Source organism: Meleagris gallopavo, chromosome 1, assembly GCF_000146605.3.
Source record: "Meleagris gallopavo isolate NT-WF06-2002-E0010 breed Aviagen turkey brand Nicholas breeding stock chromosome 1, Turkey_5.1, whole genome shotgun sequence".
In the NCBI taxonomy this organism is placed as follows: Eukaryota; Metazoa; Chordata; class Aves; order Galliformes; family Phasianidae; genus Meleagris; species Meleagris gallopavo.
In genome coordinates, this window is record NC_015011.2 from 142,472,807 (window position 1) to 142,495,151 (window position 22,345).

At 36.8% G+C, this 22,345-nt stretch overlaps 1 protein-coding gene across 1 annotated transcript in view; it reads left to right on the plus strand.

The window, feature by feature from the left end:
- ABCC4 (ATP binding cassette subfamily C member 4) overlaps nt 1-22,345 on the plus strand; it is a gene marked incomplete at its 5' end in the record, with an annotated part of 96,940 nt that overhangs the window by 16,882 nt on the left and 57,713 nt on the right. The window contains one exon of the mRNA XM_031557820.1: nt 15,115-15,194. Coding sequence (XP_031413680.1) covers nt 15,115-15,194 — 80 coding nt within the window. The remainder of the gene's footprint in view (nt 1-15,114; nt 15,195-22,345) is intronic.

A 22,345-nucleotide genomic window follows, 5' to 3' on the forward strand; every position in this document is an offset into this window, starting at 1 on the left:
CAGTTTTCTGATTTTCTGTTGATTCTTCCAAATGCTTCAGACTTACTTAGACAAAAGCCTCTTTCTTCACAATTGTCAAATTTCATTGAATCTCAAGTCTTGGTGATAGAGCTTAATTGTCAGCAAAATAAGTCTTGGTTTCTGTAAATTGTTTGATCCTCAATTGGTTTAGAAGTGACAATATATTTTCTTTTACAGGGTTTAGACATTGTTTCCATGTGGCATATGGAGCAAAGCTGGACAAACTAAAGAAATTATTTCAATTGCTTTACATCAGGAAGGCTTATACAAAAAGCTTAGTCTCAGATCCTTTAAAGTTCAAGCATCTGCCACTAGGGGCAAAAATTATTTTCCTGTAGGCATTCATCTATTATTGTAGATTTACTGTGCTGCTTCACTTTGTTGATAATCTAATTTAAACCTCGGAGATGAGTCATATCTTCTCAATGGGATTCAAATTCAGTTTGAATTCTCTGATGTCAGAACCTTTCAGTTCTTCTGGGATCTCTTTTCTGAACCAAATGGTCATTATGGGGTCTGAATGCACTGAGGAGAGAAGAGAGAATGTGACCGATGCAAGCTGATGCATGTTATTAATATTATTTTACAGCATATCTGAGGTCATGTTTTCAATATTAATTTGGATTTTTAGTTCAGGTAATTCATAATGTCTTGATATAATTTAGGTCCACATCCTTCCAGGGTGGTGCGTTGTGGACAGACCTCTGCAGGTTTGAGGGTGGTGCCATGCTGAAGTAAAGTGTCTTTTGTAAAGGGGAATAGACCTCACCACATGGATCATGTGCTGTATCAGTGACTTAGGTTTCACAAAACCATAATTTTCTACACTAATTGTGACAGTGACTAATGATGGCAGTTTTGCAGAAAAAATCCCGAAAGTGTACAAAACCTTGATGTCAGGAAGTTTCCCTGGATTTTCTTTGAAAAAAATGCAGAATATTGAAAACAAAAACAGTGCTGTTGTCCAGAAGATCCTAAAGGATTCTGGAATGATCCAAATGCTTAAAGTTGTTTGAAATCTTTTCTTGAAAACATGACCACTGTATAGTTGGCTGCTAGGAACTTTAGAAATTGAATTTTCATATTTGGAATGTGAATTGCTCTTTAAGGACTTCCTCTCTGGAGTCAGTCAAGGACAAAATAGACATTCTGAAAGCTAAGAGGCGTTGTAAATACGATTCAACTGTGATGAAAAAATGTATTGGATGCTGTTCATATGCATTCTAAAATTAAGCTACGTTTTGAGAACTATTAGAGTCAACGTTTGTTCTCTAAATATTACAATTGAATATCTGTAGTACTATCTTTTAGTAGTTAATGCTTTGTAATATTAATGATGGTTGTGATATTGACACAACCTTGCCTTCCATAGTAGGTTTTTTTGTTGTTGTTAGTTACACTTCTGCTTCGTATTTTTAACAGTGTACCCACAAACTGATCCAGGATCAAGTTTCCTGGTTATGCAGTTATTGGTTATGCGGTTATGTGAAGAGGAAAAGGAATCAAAGAGATTTTTCTGTAATTTAATTTTATTATATGTGTATTTTTCCATTTTAATTCAGCTTTATCAGAGATATTTGTTAATGCCATATTAAATTCAGAATAACAGCTTCTCCTCTAGGATTAGATTATGATCAGTAACTATTAGCAAAATCTGTGGTTCCAAAATACAACTGTAAGTTACATGAGGGAATTTTATGGTGTTATATAGATTAGATATAGACAGCTGAAAAGTAAGTATGCTTGTTTTAGTTAATGCTCTTTTAGTTCACAGAATCACACAATCACCAAGGTTGGAAAAGGCCTTCAAGATCATCCACCATTCCAACCATCCACCCATCACCAATAGATCTCACTAAACCATGTCCTTCAAACAAAATCCAAATGTTCCTTGAACGCCTCCAGGGTCGGTGACTCCACCACCTCCCTGGGCAGCCGATTCCATTCTCTTTCAGAGAAGTAGTATTTCCTAACGTCCAGCCTAAATCTCCCTTTGCGCAGTTTGAAGCCATTTCCTCTAGTTCTATCACCAGTTAGACGAGAGAAGAGGCCAACCCCCGGCTCACTACAGCTTCCCTTCAGGTAGTTATAGAGACCGATATGGTCTCCCCTGAGCCTCCTCCAGACTGAACAATCCCAGCTCCTTCAGCTTGTGCTCCAGACCCCTCACCAGCTTTGTTGCCCTTCTTTGAACCCACTCCAAGGCATAAATGTCTTCCTTGCAGTGAGGGGTCCAGTTCCTTGCAATTCTGAAACTTCCTTTCATTGTAGTGGATCTGACAGAGTTTCAGCAGATACGGTTCTGTTTTAAAACAAACAACAACAACAACAAAACCCTCTTTATTATGAAAATTGTCAGAGAAACAAAATGAATGCATAAATAAGTGAGAAGTGAACTGTTTAGACCCAAAGACAGATGTGTTTGTTTTGAAGGAAGAAGGAAGATTTTGCTGAGATGAGAGTTCTTCTACCTAAAATCTTAATCAGCCTTGTGAAAGCTGAAGACCATGTGTGAATGAAATTAAGGGAACTCATCAGAGTATACTCTGAAAGCACAGCTTTAGACACAACCAACCCCTACAATTTTGCAGTTAGTGGAGTGAGATGTGCTTCTTTAAGAGCAGTTCAGTGCAAGAGGTAACTCAGATCCGCTGCACCGTTCTCTAAAGGCATCTCTGAACTGATTGCAACTCTTGCCTCATCTATCTATGTATAACCTTCTGAGTAGTCAGTATATATCAACTGATTTATAGCTATGTAGTATCTTATGAATGTATTTTGCAATCTTACTTTGGGTGACAGTAGCATTGTGACTTTCACAGTTTTAATTTGGGAACTATTTCACAACCTGATATCTCATTTGCTCTAAGGATTTCTCATGTTTTTCAGTGTAAAACATCCTTCCTGTTCCTTGTATGACTCACATAGCTGTTGCAGTTTCCCTATATGGCTGGTTTTGTCACATTGCATTTCCAGAACATTAATTCAGGCACTGTTCTGCTTAAAGTGTTGTGGCCACCTTTTGTTCACCTTCCCATTTGTTTGTCCCATTTGAGTCAATGCCATAAGGTCCAGGTTGGGTTATTTTTCTCAGCTGTTTCTTTGACCAAGTCTTCTCTCTCCACTACCTCAGTATATCTTCCCCATCCACGTTTCTTAGCCTTTATCTCGCTTCACCAGGCTTCATGCCTGTGTTGTGCTTGGGTTGGTGTTGTCTTCTAAAGTATGCTTGTTTATGTCCAACAACTTGTGCCGTGCTGTGGTGAGGAGAAATAGAATAATAAATGTTGAGGAAAGGTGGAGAAGAGGAAAGTCAGAGAACGGATATACAGTAAATGAAACAGAAGTTGAAGGAGAGTGAACATGCAAACAGTCAAATCTGCACAGGATGAAAATTCAAATCAATATGTGCAAAAGTCTCACAGTACCTAAATGTGCCAGATTTGGCAGCTTCTGTGACTTAGTACCAGCTAGTCTTTTGACAAGGCTGTCTTGCAGCTCCTCCCCAGGGCCAGATGGAGAGAAAGCTCATTCTTGATCTTACAGCCTCAGTGTATTTTGAGGAGCCTACCAGGAGGTGTAGAAAGATTGCAGCTTCATTTAAGCATTAGCCCAGTGCTCCTGCAGAGCTTTTACTATTTCTGCACATGGTAACTGCAGCTGTTTTGCACATTCCTGTGTGTCTTCCACCCTCTGTCATCGTTTTTGTCTGCTTATCTTTCATGCTTACATCTTTGTAACTTCCTGCTCCCTGTGCAGCAGAGTTCATCCACGAGCTGGCTCTCCTTCATCTTAAAATAATCTCTCAAGAATACCAGTATCACTGTAACCACAGTATATCTATAAACGGAGACTAGTTAAAGGTATGAGTAGGGAAACTAATTCATTCCCTCGTTCCTTTGTTTTCCCGTATTTAAAAGAAAAAAAAAGGTGCACATCTTGTCTTGCAACTTTATGTTCCAGCTTACTGCTGCATCTTCCCTTGGCTCTTTGTTCCTTTTACAGCCAATTGTGTTGGTTTCCCTTCACTGATGCAACAAAATCTTGAGGGAAGGGCATGCAGCTGGCTATGCGGTTGTCCAGCCTAGTGGCTTTGACTCCCACTTCAGATATATTAATCCCCTTTTGGGAGTTTCTGTCATGCAAATAACAAATGATAACATTCTCAAAAGTCCATTGTTACAGACTACACTCTTCTGCTTTTGCCTATTTATTTATTTAAGTGTTTATGCTGCTGGACAGCTGTAAATCAGAGCTTCATGTTAAAGTCTATCTTTGAATTGAACAAAGACAAAATAGATTGTAAATTGTATTCACTTTTGCTTGAATGACTATTCAGAGAAGTCATCTTTTTCTCCTTGATGTGTGTGAAATTCTTTGCTTACAGAAAAGTGCAGAAAAGTTGCTGTTAGTGTATGCTGGTTTGCTGTTCTTTGTTTGTTTCTTATTATTTAAAAGGCGTCAAAATTGAATGTTTTAGGGCCTTACTAGATTGTTCGTTAGTTTTAAGCAATGCAACTGTAAACATATGTTTTTTTAATTATTTAAGCTGCAGACTTAAGTGAAATACTCCCAACATTCAGTGGTCAAGAAATCTACGAGAAGGAGCATAAGGTATACATTTATATGAACATTAAAGTTTATTTGATTTATATACCACTGGTGTTTTAGCATAGTCATCACTTGTAGCTACTTGCTTCTAGTATATTTTTTTATTATTTTTCAGGTGAAGCTTTCTAATAGTTGCCCAGTAGAGGGGGTAAAGTTATATACCGTGCCATGCAACTTTTCACAATTCTCTGCATTTAATTATTAAAATTACTTTTTAAAAATGTAATGAATCTAATATACGGAAGAGAAGAGGTCATATTTTGCTTTTTTCTTATTTGAATGTATATTATAACCCACATTTCCATTTCAGTGTTGTTAATTATAGTTTAGGCTGTAAAGAAGTTTACAGTGATTTTTTTTTTTCCGCCGGAAGCTGATGGCCCAAAGAAATGCATTGCCAGACTATATCTAGATTCCTTTGGACAGCATTCTTGCTTGAAGAAAATTGTTAGGATGTGGTTGTTGCCTTCAGCTCTTCTGAGACAAAAGATTTTTGGTTGCTTATGAGGCCAGATTTGCAAGGGGAATTTGATGCCAATCACAAAACTGAAGAGGAGGTGAAGTCATCCCTCCTTTTCCCCTACAGCCCAGTCCTCGGGAAAGGATTCATTCCATGCCCCAAATTAGGCAAAAATAAAAAGGGATTTGAATCCAGCTGAAGTCCTTCCCATGCTGATTGCTGTAGCCTTCAGGCAAACACTCATTTGCCTTCTTCCGGTGCCATACTTACTCACTGATTCATCCAAAGGCAGAACAGCTTTGACGGGAGAGACCAGAGGAGGTTTTGCTCTAAGATGTGGTTTAAAATGCCCTAAATTGAAGCAAAATTTTTAAGTTCATGGAGATGATGTCCTTTTTTTTTTTTTTTAAACACACACAGAAAACTTTAAAAGCAAATGCTTCAATTATTTGCACAGCAAACTAAAATAAATACTGTTCTGATTTTTACCTGATGTTATCTGTTGTGATTTCTGTCTAGCCAAACCTGGGTTGTTGCAGTGGCTCTTTTGTGGTTTGAGTTCTTAAAAAGAAATGGTATTTTCATAAAGTGCGTATGAATGGATGGGATGGACTTTAGAGAGAATCTTGCCAAACAGTTCCCATTTTCCGGAAGAACAGAGAAGGAGAAAAAAACTGAAGCTAAAGAGAAGAAAATGATTGAACCGAAGTAATGTGCCAAGCAGAAGACGAGTGTTTTCAAAGTCTGATGAGGATGTAAAATGGCTTTGCTCTTTGAGCTGCCCAAAGACGTTGTACTCCAACATGGATGGACTAGATAGAGGCCAGAAGTCTTGTCATAGCTTTCACAATAGTCTGTATGGAATTATCTTCCATGGGATCAAACAGACAGAGTGCGTTCTCTTCAATATCTAGGAGGTGATCTGATTACATCTGATTGATAAAATATAAGATAATACTTGTCTTCTTTGTGGTCATTGCATCTGCCACATAGCAATTTCAGATGAAAATTTAAGGAGGGAGAAGCTTTATATTCAGTGTCTTGGTTATTGATGTCTTAGGCTGGAATTTTGATTTAGCCATTCTAGCTTCAGTGCCTAGGAAAAGTAAAGATTGGTTAAAAAAAAAAAAGAGTAGATATGAGCATATTTGCTCATATGGAGCTATGTGATATTCTTTTTCCTGAGATTTTTCTGGAATACATTATTTAAGGCCTATTCTGAAACCAGTCTTGATGACATAAGTAGCACAGGAAGAACTCCATTTAATGTTAGAAAACCTTACCAAAAATGTGATGTATTTTCGCCTTTTTGTTTTAATTCTTATACAGATGCATACTGATGTATGACCACCAGATCTCTAAGAGCAACATTCCTCTTGTCACATAAAAATATGAGCAACAGCAGTCTTCAGATCCATCAGTTTGTCCTGATCTGTAGTGTTTGGTTGAACTCACTTGAAACTCTTCTCCTTGCCTCAAAATAGCAGCAAAACAACAGTTGGGGCATATGGTTTTATAGGAGAGCACAGAGCTATGCTACACTATATTCTTTAACAACTGGGTGTTTGTGGTTTAATGATGTAGCCTGTAAAAATCCAGTGTAAGCCTATATTTCATATATATACTCTTTCAGGTTTCTATTACAGTGATGCTTTATGAGTGGGAAGATAAAATAGATAACTTTACATCTGGAGTAGAATAAAGTGATGTAAATCAACAGAAAATTGGGTAGATAGAATACAACTTAACACCTGGTCTTAGAATAAATGTTGCAAGGGGTTGCCTTTTTTTTTTTTTTTTTTTCAGGAGGGGATGGAGGCCTGTGTCACCTCTTATACTCCTTCTTATAAATACACTTTTTAAATTCAGTTGGGCTTGTGCATTGTGGTGGTGTTTATTTTGCATTACATGGTAGAAATTAAGTTGTGCTTTTATGTGTTTTTGATAGTATGTTAGAGTAGGTTTAGTTTCTATTTTTTTCAGTATGTTTAAGTATGGATTTCATCCATAAAACTCAGGAAAACAAAAAATAACTCCAAAGTTGTATATTGTTAGAACTTTGAACAATCTTCATCACAGATCATATATGAAAGATTTAGTGTTACAATGAGGCAGGAGGCAATTTGTGCCACATTAGACATCCACTTCCATTTATCTTTATTAGCTTATTGTGAAAGAAAGTATTGGAGTCAATTAGAAACAACGAACTTCTGGCTCTATAGCAAAGTTTTACCCTCTAACTTTGATTAACTTTGCTATAGAGCCTCTAACTTTTTTCGTTGTTTCTAATTGACTCCAATACTTTCTTTCACAATAAGCTAATAAAGATAAATCTGTGAATGCTAGTTATTGTTATAGGACGTTGTATTACGCTGATCAATAATTTTTGAAATTGGTTATTGATATATTACCCTAGATCTACCTTGTTTTTGTAAAATAAATAAATGTTTCACTTATGACGACCTAAGTGCACCTAATGTAGCAACTGAAGTAAAAGTATCTTTGATTCTGTTACAAATTCTGAAATTACAGCTAATGCGTTTAGATGGCAATGATATATAATATGAAAAGCGAATGGTATGCAGGAAGCATTTGGAAACTTCTCATGGAAGCAGTTGTAGAATGAAGGAAGGTTACAGGTTGTTTATAATGAAGAATTTACATATGCTTTCTCCACTGTATCTTAACTGGGGAGACTTTGATTGGTGATAACTGAGAGTAATATTAATGCATCTCTGGCCACATTGAAAGAGGGAAATTAACAATCCCATTCAATTTAAGGAAGGGAGAAGCGGGACTTGCATGGAGCACTGATCTTTTCTGATTTCCTACAAGCAAGGCAGTTCTAGTCGGTAGGTTGGTGGAGTCCTGAGCTAAACTGATGGATTGTAATCTGTATGCTTGGGATCATTATGTTTATGGTAGGTAACAGACATCTCCATCATCAGTAAAAATAGAAATTATGTACACAGAAACCTGTTTTTCATTCTTATCATCATCAATAGTTATCCTTTCGTCTTTAAATCCTACACTTAAAAATAAGATCAAACACAGCATTCACATTTTCTTCCCATTTCCCAGCTGTTTTCCTGTTTGACGGCATTTGTGTAAAAAGTCCTTTTCAAGTTGTAAATTAATTTGGATAGAAAGCATCCCACCTGAATTTATTACATGCTGGCAGTTTAGATAAACAGATATTATGATCTCAGCATATTTTGGCCCTGCACCACTGTGCCTATTTGCAAATGTCTAAGAAAGTGATAATATTGCTGTCAGTTTCAGGCTGCTAAAGAAAAAATGGGATAGCATTTCTTATTTATATTTATAGGATGCCTGTAGGGAAGACAGTAATGCTGTATGTGGCAGTTATGTGGATGTGTGGTGCTAAACATATATTAAAAAAAGATAACAGACCTATTGACGTTTCTTTGTAGAAATATGGAAGAAAAGCCAGAGTAGATCAGTAATTGACAGCTATGTAGGAGATGCATTTCCAGATTTCTTTCTGAAGAAATATTTCACAAACTTACAATTCCTTTCAAAGACAGTAATCCATCTTTAATTACTTTGTTGATTTCATAGTTGTATTTTACAAGGTTGATGTAATGTCTGCTTGCTGCCAACATTTGATATGGACAATCCACTTTTGTCACAGCTTTGATCGAATGGAAGGCTGCTTGTAGCCACAGTATTTTTTTCCATGTGTGTTTGTGTGTGTGTGTGTGTGTGTGTGTGAGTGAGAAGTGAGCATGGGCACAGACTTACCAGTCACAGCACAGTATGTGTGGAGCTGTTGATTTATCCCACTGACAGAAAGGGAAAAATTGTTCAGTGTAGCTGAATGGATATATGTTTAAGCATAGCCAGTTCTGTGCAGTTATTCCTTTTATTTTCACCTTTGAGTATTATGTTATTATGTTATTACATGCTCAGGCAATGTCTGAGCATTATTGTACTGCCACGTGTTTGTAGAAAATTACTTTGGCTTTATAATCTGTAATTTGGGCTGTTTAAGTAGATTACTTCTCTCTTTAGGGGAAGTTAACACCTTTACCTGTAGCTCACCTTGTCAAAAACTTCAGTGTGGTCTGTCATGGTGCGTTTCCCCAGGACGGTGAATGATGACAGTGCAGTAACATGGTCCCTGTGCTCGTGCCTACGCTCTGCATCCTCTTTCCAGCAGGACCTGGAGCATACTGTCAGCAGGATGTGATACGCAGGGCTTTCTCCTTGCTGATGAAAGCGGGTTGCAACAAAGTGGAGTTCCTCCAAATTAAAGTTGTCTTAAACCAGGAGAATGTTTCTGTGGCACAACTGGCTTGGGGCAAATGTGCAGCTGCACTTAAGGTTGCTTTCATTATTTCTACGTATATGATTAAGTAGCTTATTGAATCAATTCCTAACGGTACAACTTGCTTTCAGACATGTTTCTACTAGTTTGCAGTGGGGAGTGGGAGATGATGATGTTTAATTTGTTACCTTTTCTTCATGGAGACCAGATGGTGGGGGGAGCATCCATGTCTTCACTGTTAAAGGGATTTTGAAGACTTTTTCCCCTAGTAAGTGCAGTGTTCTTGTACGTGAGAATTATAGTTATCCCAGTTGCTATGGAGTTGTTTAGGTTAAGTAAAGCAGCATTTAATAATAAACTGTGTATTCGACTAAAGTGAGAGGAGTTTAAAATTGTCTGGATTGAGGATTAGCCTCATTTGTGAGGGTAGAGGAAGAAGTTCTAAGCGTGCACAGCTGTGCAGGCACACACGCACACAAGAAGAAAAAGCTTTCTGTCCCCAGAAGGGCCTTCTCCTTAAAACCTGTATTTTCTGAAGAAGCCAATCAGTGGACTAGAGGAGTAACAAAGTATTTCTGCAATGTATGGTGAAGCGAGCGGGTAGAAAGAGTGAGTTCTTTGCAAGGCATGTAAAATCTATGTCTGCTTTATTCTGTTACAGAGAAATATTTCAGTGAATGCAGTGGCCAACAAAGGATACTAGAAATGCCAAATACATTTAGAAATAATGTGCAGCAGCTCTTGGAGTCCTTGACCCTTGGAATTTATGTTTTGCAATATTGAATGCTATTGGTGGCATTTGGTTGGTCCTGTGGAAGATCCTCATTTCTTATTAAAAAAAAAAAAAAATCCTCTTCTTTTCTGGTGTTTACATCACAAGTGTTGATTCAATTTGGATTATATTTCTTTCATCATAAAGTATGTATAAACATTTGAAGTAGGTGTGGTACACTGTCAAGTGTTTTCATTATTTGGATGATAGGTTTGAACATCAATTCCAAAGTATCAGTAAGCACCTGCAGAAGCAAAGTGAGTCTGTCGCACCTGAACACATTCTGATTCGTGCAATTAAAGCAATCTACAGAGTTTGTAAGTAAAAAGTATCACATTCTGAGGTTAGATGCCTTTTTCATGGAGAACAAAAGAGTTTGATTCTTTCACTTCAAGTTTAGCCTAACTATTGTGTAGTGGAGGAGGTTTAATGAATCATTATTTAACTTTGATACTGCCAAGTATTTGACCATTAAATAGTCTCAAATGTGTACATAGCACTTTGGTGACAGACTTTTATTTAACGATGATTAATTGGCATTGAATAGCTATTTAATTACTAAGGAAAAATTTAACAACAGTGTGTGTTTTGATTAAGTTACTTGATGTAAAAACAAACATGGAATTGTTGAAAAGAGCACGTTCCCTTCTGCAGCTCACTACTGACACAGCACGCTAAGTGGGAGCTTGAGAATGATTAAAGCACCAGATTGTATTTGCAAATCTGGGTGCTGTTGTAACATCAGCATGCTCAGTTCTTGTGTTGTTGTTTTCAAGAGGTTTTTTTTCCTGTAGCCTTTTCATGAAATTTCAATTGCCTTGCAAGTTCTGCATTTAGTATTTCCTTTTTCCTTTTGAAACTTGAACTGAATTTCAGTGATATCAATAAAAGGAACAGGCATTAGGTGAGCTTGGAAGATATTTGTGAATTGATTAGGTGTAAGAAATACTGTCTCTCAGCATCTGTCTGTATCACAGAAATGCTCACAACGTATGTCGTCTTCTTTAAGTGTTAGGTATTGTATGGTGATGTTGATAGTCTGAATTTGGAAGAGCGGGATGTTAGAAGCTTTGGAGGGGAAATTGTATTTTGTTTTAGTATATGTTGTACAAACCTTGTCCTTCCTGAATAGCAGGTGCAACAGTTTCTTTAGTCTAAAGAGCCATCTCTAAAAGCCAGCTTTGCAAATGCAGGTAGAAACTGTAGTAATAACTGTAAGCGTTTTGAATCCTGACTGAAAATGACTACTGTTATTTTCATATCTGGAAGGTTTTCTCTTGCATGGTTAATAATGCATAACTAAGCCACTGATTTGCTGTGCTTCCCATAAGTGGAGACAGTTGTTTCTCCATACCTTGCAAAATAGACCTCATTTACTTGCAGACATCCTTGTAAATTTAGCAGTCGTTCTCAGTGCAACATCATGATGGCTACAGGGCATTTTGTGGATGTTTCCAAAGTATCGCACTTCTGCTTGGAGCTAGTCTGCTCTTTGCTATCTGGTGCTGGAATTTGCTTGCTTTAGTGGGTTACTGTGCTGCCTTCTGTGCTGAACACGCTGAATAAAATGCCAGTTCAGTTATATCTTTATGAACAGGATCTGAAATAAATCTTCAGGGCCTGTGTCTTCTCTTAAGCAGTCAACAGGGTAATGTTACTGAAAACCAGCATCACAAAAATAGAACTATGTTGCTTCCTTTTCGAAGTCACTGAAAGTAGTCACTGGAATAACAGTAGCATTATGAGAGAAAGAGACCTCTTAGCAAGAAGCAGGGCATTTTTTTAATCTTAATGACTTCATGTGCTGTTTTCTGGAATTACTATATGCAAACACTAAATAGACCACGGACAACTTTTTTCCAGTAACTTGAAAATTCTAAAGCAATAACATTCTGCTGCCAAAGATTCATCTCAGTACTTATTTGTGAACCAGCTGCATCATTTCCCCAGTGTTTAAATTGCTGTAATTGTATGAGGTGGACTGTAAAAGGTTCCACTGTTCTCAAGTTAAGTCTTTTATATACCATTTCTTCTGCTCACTCGTATTTTAGTTCATGTCATTTTACAGAATTACTGTATTTACATTCTAAAGAGGATTAGGCAGATTAAAAGATGTTTTCATGTTTTATTGATAACGTCAGAGTAATTTCCGCTTTCCTAGTGGCAGCTTGTAGCTCTGTCAAAACGTAGTCTGTGGAAGCACTGAATGAAATTGTTAAATGTAACAGTGCTTAAAGGCAATTGCCAAAAATACAGTTTTGGCAATTAATGAGAAACTTAATTACTCAGGGAAATTTGAGTAATTGGTTGTTAGTGGATATATGGAAGAGAGTGGAAGATCAGAGAAATATTGTAACCATACTCCTCAAACAGCTTTACCAGGTATTGCTGTAAAAGAGAACATTGTCACAACCTCCCCTGGTGTTAAGGATGAATGCAAGCATTATGCACTTCTCATTTATGTCTGTGTTGCTTTCTTACCAGCTAGAAGCACTGATATGGATCATGCTTGCAGCCTGAAATTCTTAGTTACAAAAATGAAACTTCAGGAAATCATTGAGAATAGTCACAGCTTCCGAAAAAACTTGCCCAAACCCAAACTCAACCTCTGCAGAGTTCCTCCTTGAGGAACTTTAATTGGCCTTTCTTCAATAGAAATCTAAGGCAGGGAAAAAAATGAGAACTGAATTCCAGGATCCTGTTGGAAGTGAAGCTACAGAAGAGTTAAATGCTTCTGACAGTCGGTGAGCATTTTGTGCTGGTTTCTCTCCTCTAGCCCTTAAGGACTTGTCCTCACCATCCAATTTGAGCATGAACACAGCACTTTCCTAGGAACAAGTTAGGATATGCTCCTCCACAGGTCAGAACATGGAGGTGAGGTAGGCACTGCTCATTTCCTGGGGGTGCTGGTAGTGACCCGAGCCGTGCCATATCTGTGGGGTAGTCCCACAACATGGCGGCCAGCAACATGGCAGCTGCAACCAGTAGCTCTGTTAGAGATTCTTTGCAGAGCAGCTGACAGTTTGTATGAGGCTGACAGTCCTCTGTAACCATGGCACATAAAACTTATTTGTGTTTAAAAGGTAAAGGAAGATTGTAAGACTGAATTTGGGCGCAGATTCCAGGCTGTGGGACAGGGCCAGGCTGTTGTCAGCACCCCTGATAGTGTCTCACCAAGAGGCTGGGTGCTGCTACTTCCCTTTTCTCTGCCCTTTGCTCTGTAACATATAACAAGATAGTTCAGGTGATGAGAGGCAAAGATGGAAAAAGCAAGCCAGTATCCTGAGTCCAACCACTGTGCTGTGTTCCTTCTCTCATCTGCTCTCTGGGACAGGCTGCTAAGGAAAGCTTTGCCCAAAGGAAGCATTTCACCTGTGTGGACAGTGACCAATGAAGTCTTGGATCTTTGGGAAATATCCTGGAATGCAGTGTTTAGAGATGTTAAAAAGTCTTATCTCAAGCATGTGTGTGCAGGGTGTGCATACTCTTCCATGGGCAAAATCCCAGTGTAAGGTAGACAAAGGAAAAGGAAACATGAAAAAGTTTTCGTGGAGTTCCTTCTATGGATCAATCCAATCATGAAATAAGTGAAATCACTAGCTGCCTTTTCTAGTAGAAATATTATGAAATATATTTTGCTGAATCTTGTGCTGCTGTATACCCTTTCTCTGCATGTGTAGTGCACCAAAATAGGATTCATGCTAAGTTGTTGTTTGACATAACTGCCTTTGGTCTGGAGTACTGCAGAACAAGCTGCTTGCCAATAGAATCTTTGGAGTCATATCCCAGCCCTGAGGAGGGTTTTGCATAATGGTTGGTGTGGAACGAAAATTCTTTTCAAAAAGAAATCAATGTTACAATGCAACAAAATCTGTAATTCTGAGACGGCCATGAACTGAAAAATAGAATGATGGTTGCTACAGAAGTTGCTTCTGTTTATGCCGTTATCTCTGAATTTTGTCTCCAGTGCACTCCATGGAAACTTAAAACTTAACTACTTTCAGTTTAATGAGCTCCTTTGTAAAGGGAAAAAAAGTCTTTTGTTGCCAATGCAGAGAATGTGTTTGTACCAGTTAGAAGTAATAATTGAATCAAGATATATGTAGATAAAAAAGCAATGTGAATGCATGTATGGGCATTACACGCCCTAAAACAGACAGATTTCCATCCTTAGCTTAGTTTCTTTCTTGTAGAGTCGAGGTATCAATTAATAGAGAAAGATACTAATCCACTTATGGGTGGCAGTGTTGTGACTTTAATTATTAAAGAACTATTGCTCTTACTGATTTTTTTTTCACTCATGTAGAACTTGGGAAAATAGAAGAGTGTAAATGCTTCAGTGACAGCAGATTAAAAATTGTTTTATTCGTTTTAATGAAGAGCAGTGTTGTCAAGGTGTTGAATAAATCTAAACGTAAAGCTGCACGAACAGAAATCTACCTTGAATTTTATTTCAGAAATGCCTGCTGTTTGGATTCACAAAGGAGGAGTGAGAACAGAAATACTAAAAACGATCAGTTAGATCAACTGTGATCTATCTAAGACATGCATGCACTAGTGAATTTCACTCAAAGCCAGAAGCAGATTCTGGCTGATGTTACCTGATGAAACTTCTATTAGGGTGCTGATACTTCAATCCCCTTTATGTGCACAGACTGAATATATAAAGTTTCACCTCTTATGTTCTATTGAACTATTAGCCTAAACTGACAGAAAAGAACAACATCAGCTTCGTAGTAAATCTTTTACGTTTGAATAAAAGCATTTCTTAAAAAGTATTCTTCTCAAAATACATTGCACTGGTTATAAAGGGTCTTCCATGGTGGTTTCAAAAGGTATCTTTTTAGATACTAGCTGCTTCTATTTGACTGTTAAGTATAGTTTAAGGTATTTTTATCTTTTAAGGAACAATATTTACCTTTTCTTTTTCCTTTTTCTTTTCCAACTCAACTTCTGTAGGAAGAATCTTAAATCGTTTCTCAAAAGATATTGGCCATCTGGACGACTTGCTTCCATTGACATTTTTGGATTTTGTGCAGGTAATTCATTTGCTTCTACGCTGCATTCCGAATTTAGATTCTCATTGGCTTCAGTGAAAATGAACTATTTATTACAGATGTAGTGTAGTTTAAGGAAAGTGCTTGTTTGTGAAAGAAAGGTGTGGTTGAAATTCAGCATGTCAGTAAAAAGCTAACATGAGTAATAACTGGCAGGTAGGAGTGGCTGTACACAGCTTGCTATTATGTCAGGATTTCAGCTCATAGTAGCTACATGCTTGGTAAATTGCTCCTGATTTGCCTCCAAGCAATCTGGCAAGCTTATTGCTGTTATAAGAAATATGTCCATAGTAAAGAAACAATCAACTCACATGAAAAGATAGCACAGATTAACCTAATTATGTGTCTACTTCCACAAAGAATCAAATGCTTACCACACCATTTTGGATTAAAATAGGTGTGGCTATTTACAAAGAAAAGATTAGTAGTAATAAGGTGAATATAATAGCCTTAATAGGAACAAGTGAAATAAGTTACTACAGACAAAAAAAGATGGACAAAGCACTGAGATTTCGATGATGATGAAAGGATTATATATGACACCAAGGTAATTTTTCTGTTGCAGTTTCTGTTAATCCTCCTTACAAAACTCCCTGAAAAGCATAAAGCAACAAAAGGATTGATTGTACTATATCAAAGTAACTTGAATCACAGAACACAGAGTCATGGAAGCTAGACAAAAGAAATGGCTTAGTGGATCTTCTGGATCCACTTAGTGGATCAGCCCTGTAATATTTCAATCAGAAATGTTTATTAAGGTGTGATTGCTAACTTTTCTTCCTCTCTCAATCACGATTTCAACTTTCCTTTGACTTCTTTAAAATTAAGCCGAAGACATTGCAGGTTTATAAAAGCAGACTAATTACATTGTAAATTCTGAACTTGAGAACAGGGGAAAAAAACCCAAAAGATTCCAAAGAGCTATCCTGCTTTAGTTAAGCCCTTAGAATTGAAATATGCAGTTGTTTTTCAAGCTTTATTGTGCACCATACTATTTTGGGGAATAAAGGAGGGCAATGTGCTTTACCTGACAATTAAAGCAAGTGCTGTTTTATTCTTGGGGTAGGTGTGTGTGTGTGTGTGTGTGTGTGAGAGAGAGAGAGAGAGAGAGAGAGAGAGTTGCTCTTAGCAATTAAGACTTCAAATTCCTCTGTAAAGGCCTTGATAAATTATTTCCTGAAAATGAAATATCAACATTTTTTATAGTACATTACCCATTTTCTACAGTTTACAAAGATTCCAAATTTTCTTCAGTCTTATTAACAATCATTTAGACAGAATATTATACTTTATTTCAGCTCTCTTGGGACAATACATAAGTGCCTTTCCTTTTGGCTGGAAGATCAGGCATCAGGCTGTTGTGCAATCCTCATCCTCTTCTCTTTTAACATAGGGGTTACTTCCACAAAGTCAAAACCATTTTTTTCTACACAGAAGTCCTTGACCCTTAGACCAGGCAATGCAGAAGAGTTTGTGTTTGCACACATTTCTCTTCTTTACAGCAGACTGGACAACGTTTGTACTACACACCACTCTTGGCCAGAGCATCGTCTGGGCCTTAAATCTTGAGATAAAAAGATTATCCTTTTTCCTTAGTTCTGTGCATATATAATAGTGTGAGGGTTGTGTTGCAGCCCACTTGCGTGATGTGTTTATAGCAAGAAACTGAGTGGGTGTTTTGCATGCCCTGGCATGTGGTTTTAAGGCATGTGGGGTTGTCTGAGGATGCAAAATTTGCTGGGAAAATGCTAGAGAACTCCATGTAAACAGAAGGGACCCAAAGCTGGTGTGGTCTTGTTCATATTTCCTTTTCGGAGCAGACCCTGAAGCAAATTATCTTGAGAATGACGCAGTTTTCATTCTGAGAAAGACAACTGCTTTGTTCCAAATGCAAGCTGGGGAAGGAGGTAACCTGTATGCAAAGTACATGAGAACTGGGGAATTGGAAAGCCCAGTTATTTGACCAGTGTACACATAGTCCAGGCAATACATGCTTACAAAATAGAACTGGTCTGTAATAAAGGGTGTAGAAGCTACTGCATTATACGTGATTGCTTTCTTCTTCAAAGCTTGTAGTGTAAACTACATGTTATAAACGTTTCCTCTGATGCTGTTTAATTTTTTTTTAACTAGGCTACTAAGGAATTGTCAAAAATAGGAGGAAAAAAAAGGGAGGGGGAAGTTAAAATGCAAAATTTTGTATTTTAAGCAAAAACTTTTCAAAACAAAAACAAAGATGTTGTATGTTCAGTACACTATTAAATGAATACAATTTGAAAGCTTGCATGTACCCTTTGATATCAGAGAAGAAAACTTAGGAACTTGCTGTTGTTTAATAATAGGCTGCTATCCATTAGACATAAGCACTTCCTTCTTGTCAGGTTTTCTAAAACTTATTATTCTTGATCAGCAAGCTCATTGATTAGTTGATGTCTTTTGAAATTCAATAGCAAAGATATAATATTTATTTCTGAAGAAGTGCAGATCTGTACAAAGGATAACTGTTATCAATTATGATAGAGATCTTTTGTTGCTTGCTTTGTTTGCAGGTGTCTTTTATAAGACCTCCTATAATCCCTTCAGGAAGAAATATTTTCTCCTTTCTAAAAACAGTATTAGCTAAATATAAAAGCTCTGATCCCAGCCATTGTCGCTGATTCTCTGAGAGACATTTCCCAACATTCATTGTTTAAATGGTTGTCAGGAGGAATCAAGTGAAACTTAATAAACAATGCAGTAACTGGTTCATCTTACTTTGTGCGTGGAAGCTTTTCTTGAGCGGATTTGCATTGAAGAAGTGCTCTTTTTTCTGAGTTATTACTAGGATCATTGTGAAGCATTGCAGCCCTTTACTATTTTGGCAAGTGAGTGTAAAATTTATATATAAATAAACAAATTCTAATTGAGCACTCAAAAGCTACAATACAAACCCATTTCAGTACCTACAGATTAATAATTAAAATATACTAGTTTTAACAATGTCGTAATTACACTAAATGCAGACTTAAAGGCAATGCTATAAGTTGATAATGTTCTTTTTGAGTCCCTAATAAGATTTATACACTGCACTACAGTCATAATGAGCATGATTAGTCTAGACAGCTATACTGCATGAAAATTAATTCCTTAAAGTAAAGGAAGTAAAATTTTTGCATCTTCCATTAGATTAATGGAGAAGAAGCAGTTAGTCATGTTCAAGTCAGTGGATGGTTACTGTATATTTAGTTGTTAAAGAAAAAATAGGTTTGTGGCAGCTCAGAAATACATTGTAGATCTTGTGCATTTTTCTGAAAACCCAGTTAGATTTTATGAATGCTGCTTTGCAATAGCTCCCAAAGCAGCAACTCTCACTCAGTCTATAGCTTCCCTCCTTTGGGTTTAAGTGCATCAGAATATAGCGTACCTGTCTTTAGAGAGATGGGCAGAAAGCGGTCCTTGCTATGAGGAGGCACTCATTGTTTCATCATAACTTAAGACATTAACAGCTAATAGGAAATGTCCTGTTCGTGCAGTTGACTGTCGATTCATAGAAGACATCACATTCAGAAGATTTATAAATCAAGAGTAAGCCTCCTTTATGAAAACACTTTTATGGTGTATGCAGCTGTGTAGAGTTGAACAGAGCAGTTGAACTGAGTAGCACAAAGCATATAAACAGAGAAGAAACCAAAGCTAAGCTATGTAATTTAACTGAGATATCTTAAGTGGTATGTTTGTGGTCCAATTCAGAACTCATTAGCATAGAAAATAAATTGTACGCTCTCCTGTCCTGCTAAAGGATCTGGATTCTGGTTGGCCGTAAGTTTCTGAACCACCTCTTCTTTACGAAAATTAAAAAGCAATGTTATGTTTTTTACAACAGTTTTTATTTCTACTAAATATAGCATGGAATATATTTGTAAAATCAGATGTTAATTTTTTATAGCTTGATTCAGATAGTGAAAAAGCCAAATGAACTTTTTGGCCATGGTGATGTATTTTTGCTAGTGAGCGTGCATATTTTTAACCCCTCGCTGTACTGTAAGCCTCCTCAGCCTCAGTTCTCTATCTCCCTTTCTTTTTTCTTCTCTGAGTTACGTATTTTTACATATCTTGCAGTCTCTTCAGGTATGTCACTGCTTATGTAAGGGTCATTACAGTGCTTTAAATTCTTCTAAGATGATTGAAGCACTTACTTCATTTAGATCTGTATACTCTATTTATATATTTCTTAATTTAATCAGAAGGCAGGCCTGACAGCAGCCTCCAAGAGCTACCCAAATATAAATAATTGCAGAAATGCATTCTCTGTTTTATATGAACTTGATCATCATATTTATAAGTTAAAGGAAGAAAGTTTGAACTGAAGTCAAATACCATTTAAAATGACTGGGATTTTGTGACTAAATTTTCTTATTCTCTGAAATAATGTTGTAGCGTTTTAACCAGCTGTTGTTCCTCCTCCTGCCTTCACCTCTGTTGATGCAGGTTTCAGTGATAGGTATGGGGCTTGGAATCTGAAATATGGTTAAAATGGCTAATGATGTCTAGTTCAGTGCAGCATTAATAAAACACTCCGTAGTTGTTTGAGAGAGGATCAACTAAGAAATAGAATAGAATAAAGTAATTTTGCAAGAAAGTACTAGAAATCCATTCTATTCAGTAGTATTTTATGCTCATTGGCCCAGATATTCTAAGTAGCTGGTAGTGTGGATGCTGCATTTTTGGGGGTTCATCAAATGTTTCTTTTCAGTACCTGAGCTTTCATTTGTGATAGATCTGTAGAGGCTAAACATCTTTGATATGTGGTCTTCATCAATGCAGGATGAGTGCACAAGGTGATATGCTGTTAACTGCAAATTGTGTCTATAAACAGAATATTTATTGGACGCTGAAGTATATATCAGACTTCTGCTCTTCTGTTCATTATAGTGATAAATTTTAAAGAGTTGTTCTTTCTTCCTGTACTTTCTTACCCTTTCTCCAGTAATCTCATTACCTTTTAACAAAGATGATTTTCTGCTTCAGTTTCTAGTGAATTTAAGTAACTTCATGCAATAGCGCCTTAATTTTGATTTCTTCCCGTGTTGAATTGGGGGGAAAAAATCATGATTTGTTTTGCTTTTGGAGAACACTGTGAACATGTGAACTATCTACAGCTGTCCTTGGAAAAGGGCAGTGATTTATTGAGGAAAAGTGAATTGCAAAACCTTTTTCCTCCCCAAAATCAACAGCTTGACTGCGTTTAAATAACTGACTTTTCATATCCTTTCATCACACACAAAGACCTAATCCTGAGACTACTTGAGCCACCAATGTAGGCTGTGGCTGAGACCACCACTGAATGTGCCATTCCCTTCTCACCACACACAAAACACATTGACTGCAGCTTTATGAAGTGAAAATGCTGAAGAAAAGGAAAATGTGAAGGAGGTGTCCACAGTCATTTCTTTTTTTTAATTAAAAAAAAAAAGGAAAGAAAAGGGAAAAAAAAAAAGCTGCTGCATCTGGATATTAGGAACAAAAAGTGCCTCAGACTGGAATAATAGCTTGGGTCACTTGGTTTCATATGTGCAAAAGAGTGGAACTGCCGTTACTTGTTTCGGTACCACTGACCCTTGCATTTTATTGTGTGAAGATTTATTGTGTCAGAGAAAGTGTGTAAAAGGAATTCCAGTATCTTTTAGTTTAACAATGACTTTGTTATTTTGTGATTCCTGTGAGAGGTGGGGTTGTTGTTTTTTTTTGTTTTTGGGGGGGTTTTTTTGGTTTGTTTTCTTTTTCTTTCAGTTTAGTTAGGTTTTGTATGTATGCATGTGAGATGGTTTCAGGAAATGTTTGTGCTCATTAAAGAATAATTCTTTGTGTATTTGCTTCCACATGTGCAAAATATAATCACTAAACATGTGACCAAAAAAAAAATTGTGATAGAATCTGTGTTAAATGTCCACAAGTTCTTTATAGCATGGTACACAGAGCAGTCCTGTATCTTGGAGATACCTTTGGGTTTCCCTTTTAGTGAATCCTGATAGTTTTGTATGATGATTTTATCCTAAGACTCTGTGTGAAGAGGTTTAAATAGTAAATAAGTTTCTTCTCCTTTGTTTTTTGTTTTCTTTTTTGTTTTTTTTTTAAAGCAAGTTACTTGTTGACTGCTGAAATCTCACTGAACTTTCACTGTAAAACTAAAATTCAGAGATGTATGCTGCAGTGCATCTGCTGGTACATAACAAAAGGCCAATTAAAACTAAAAGGAAAATAGGAAAATAAAAGGACAGTTTATTTTTTTCATTGAACTCTAATTTCAGAAAAGGTTGAAATTAACATTGTAGAAAGCTAACTTTAATTTTTGATATAGCCACTTGATACTTGTATATACTTTTGAATTCAAATGAAATTATATATTGCAATGCTAAAAAAAAAACCCCACAGCTGTCTATCGTGCCCATGTCATTGTAAGAGGTGGGGAAGAAGAATGAGACTTGACTTGCACAGGTATCTCCAGTACCAACATACAGGAGCTGCAAGTTTAGCATAGCCACTTGACTGAATAATGCAATCCTTTATTGACCTTTTGTTGCTTGGTTGCTGAATGCCTTGATTGTTAAATCTCAACAGCCAATTAGTCTTCTTGATGGTGACCAGCAGTGGGGATCATCTATGTCAAAACTATGGCTGGCCTTTACACTGGGCCCATCATCATATTTCTTGGAATTTAAAGATAATTCTCTTGCATCACATGAACTGCATAGGTACTCTCATTGTTCATGTCTGTATAGGTGGTTTCCTACTTACTCAGACCTCAATTCTCTAGGGAAAGCTACAGGTCTGTTCTCACTAGAGCAGCTGTATGAAATCAGTCCAAATCCTTTTTCTCACCTCATTTTTTTTTCCTATTTACATTGATATGTCAAATTTTTTAAAAAATCATTGTGTGCACACGTCATTCTCTATGTATTAGTGTCAAGGCAACAGATATCATTTCAGGAACAAAACTAATTGGTATGGGAATATAATGTAACTTTGAAAATATTTTAGGGTTTATAATTACTTAGTATTGACTGTATTAATAAAATTTGAGGATGCAACCATGTGTTTAACATAGGAAAAAAATATATATATTGAAAAAATCGTTTCACTGTCTTGTCTTCTTG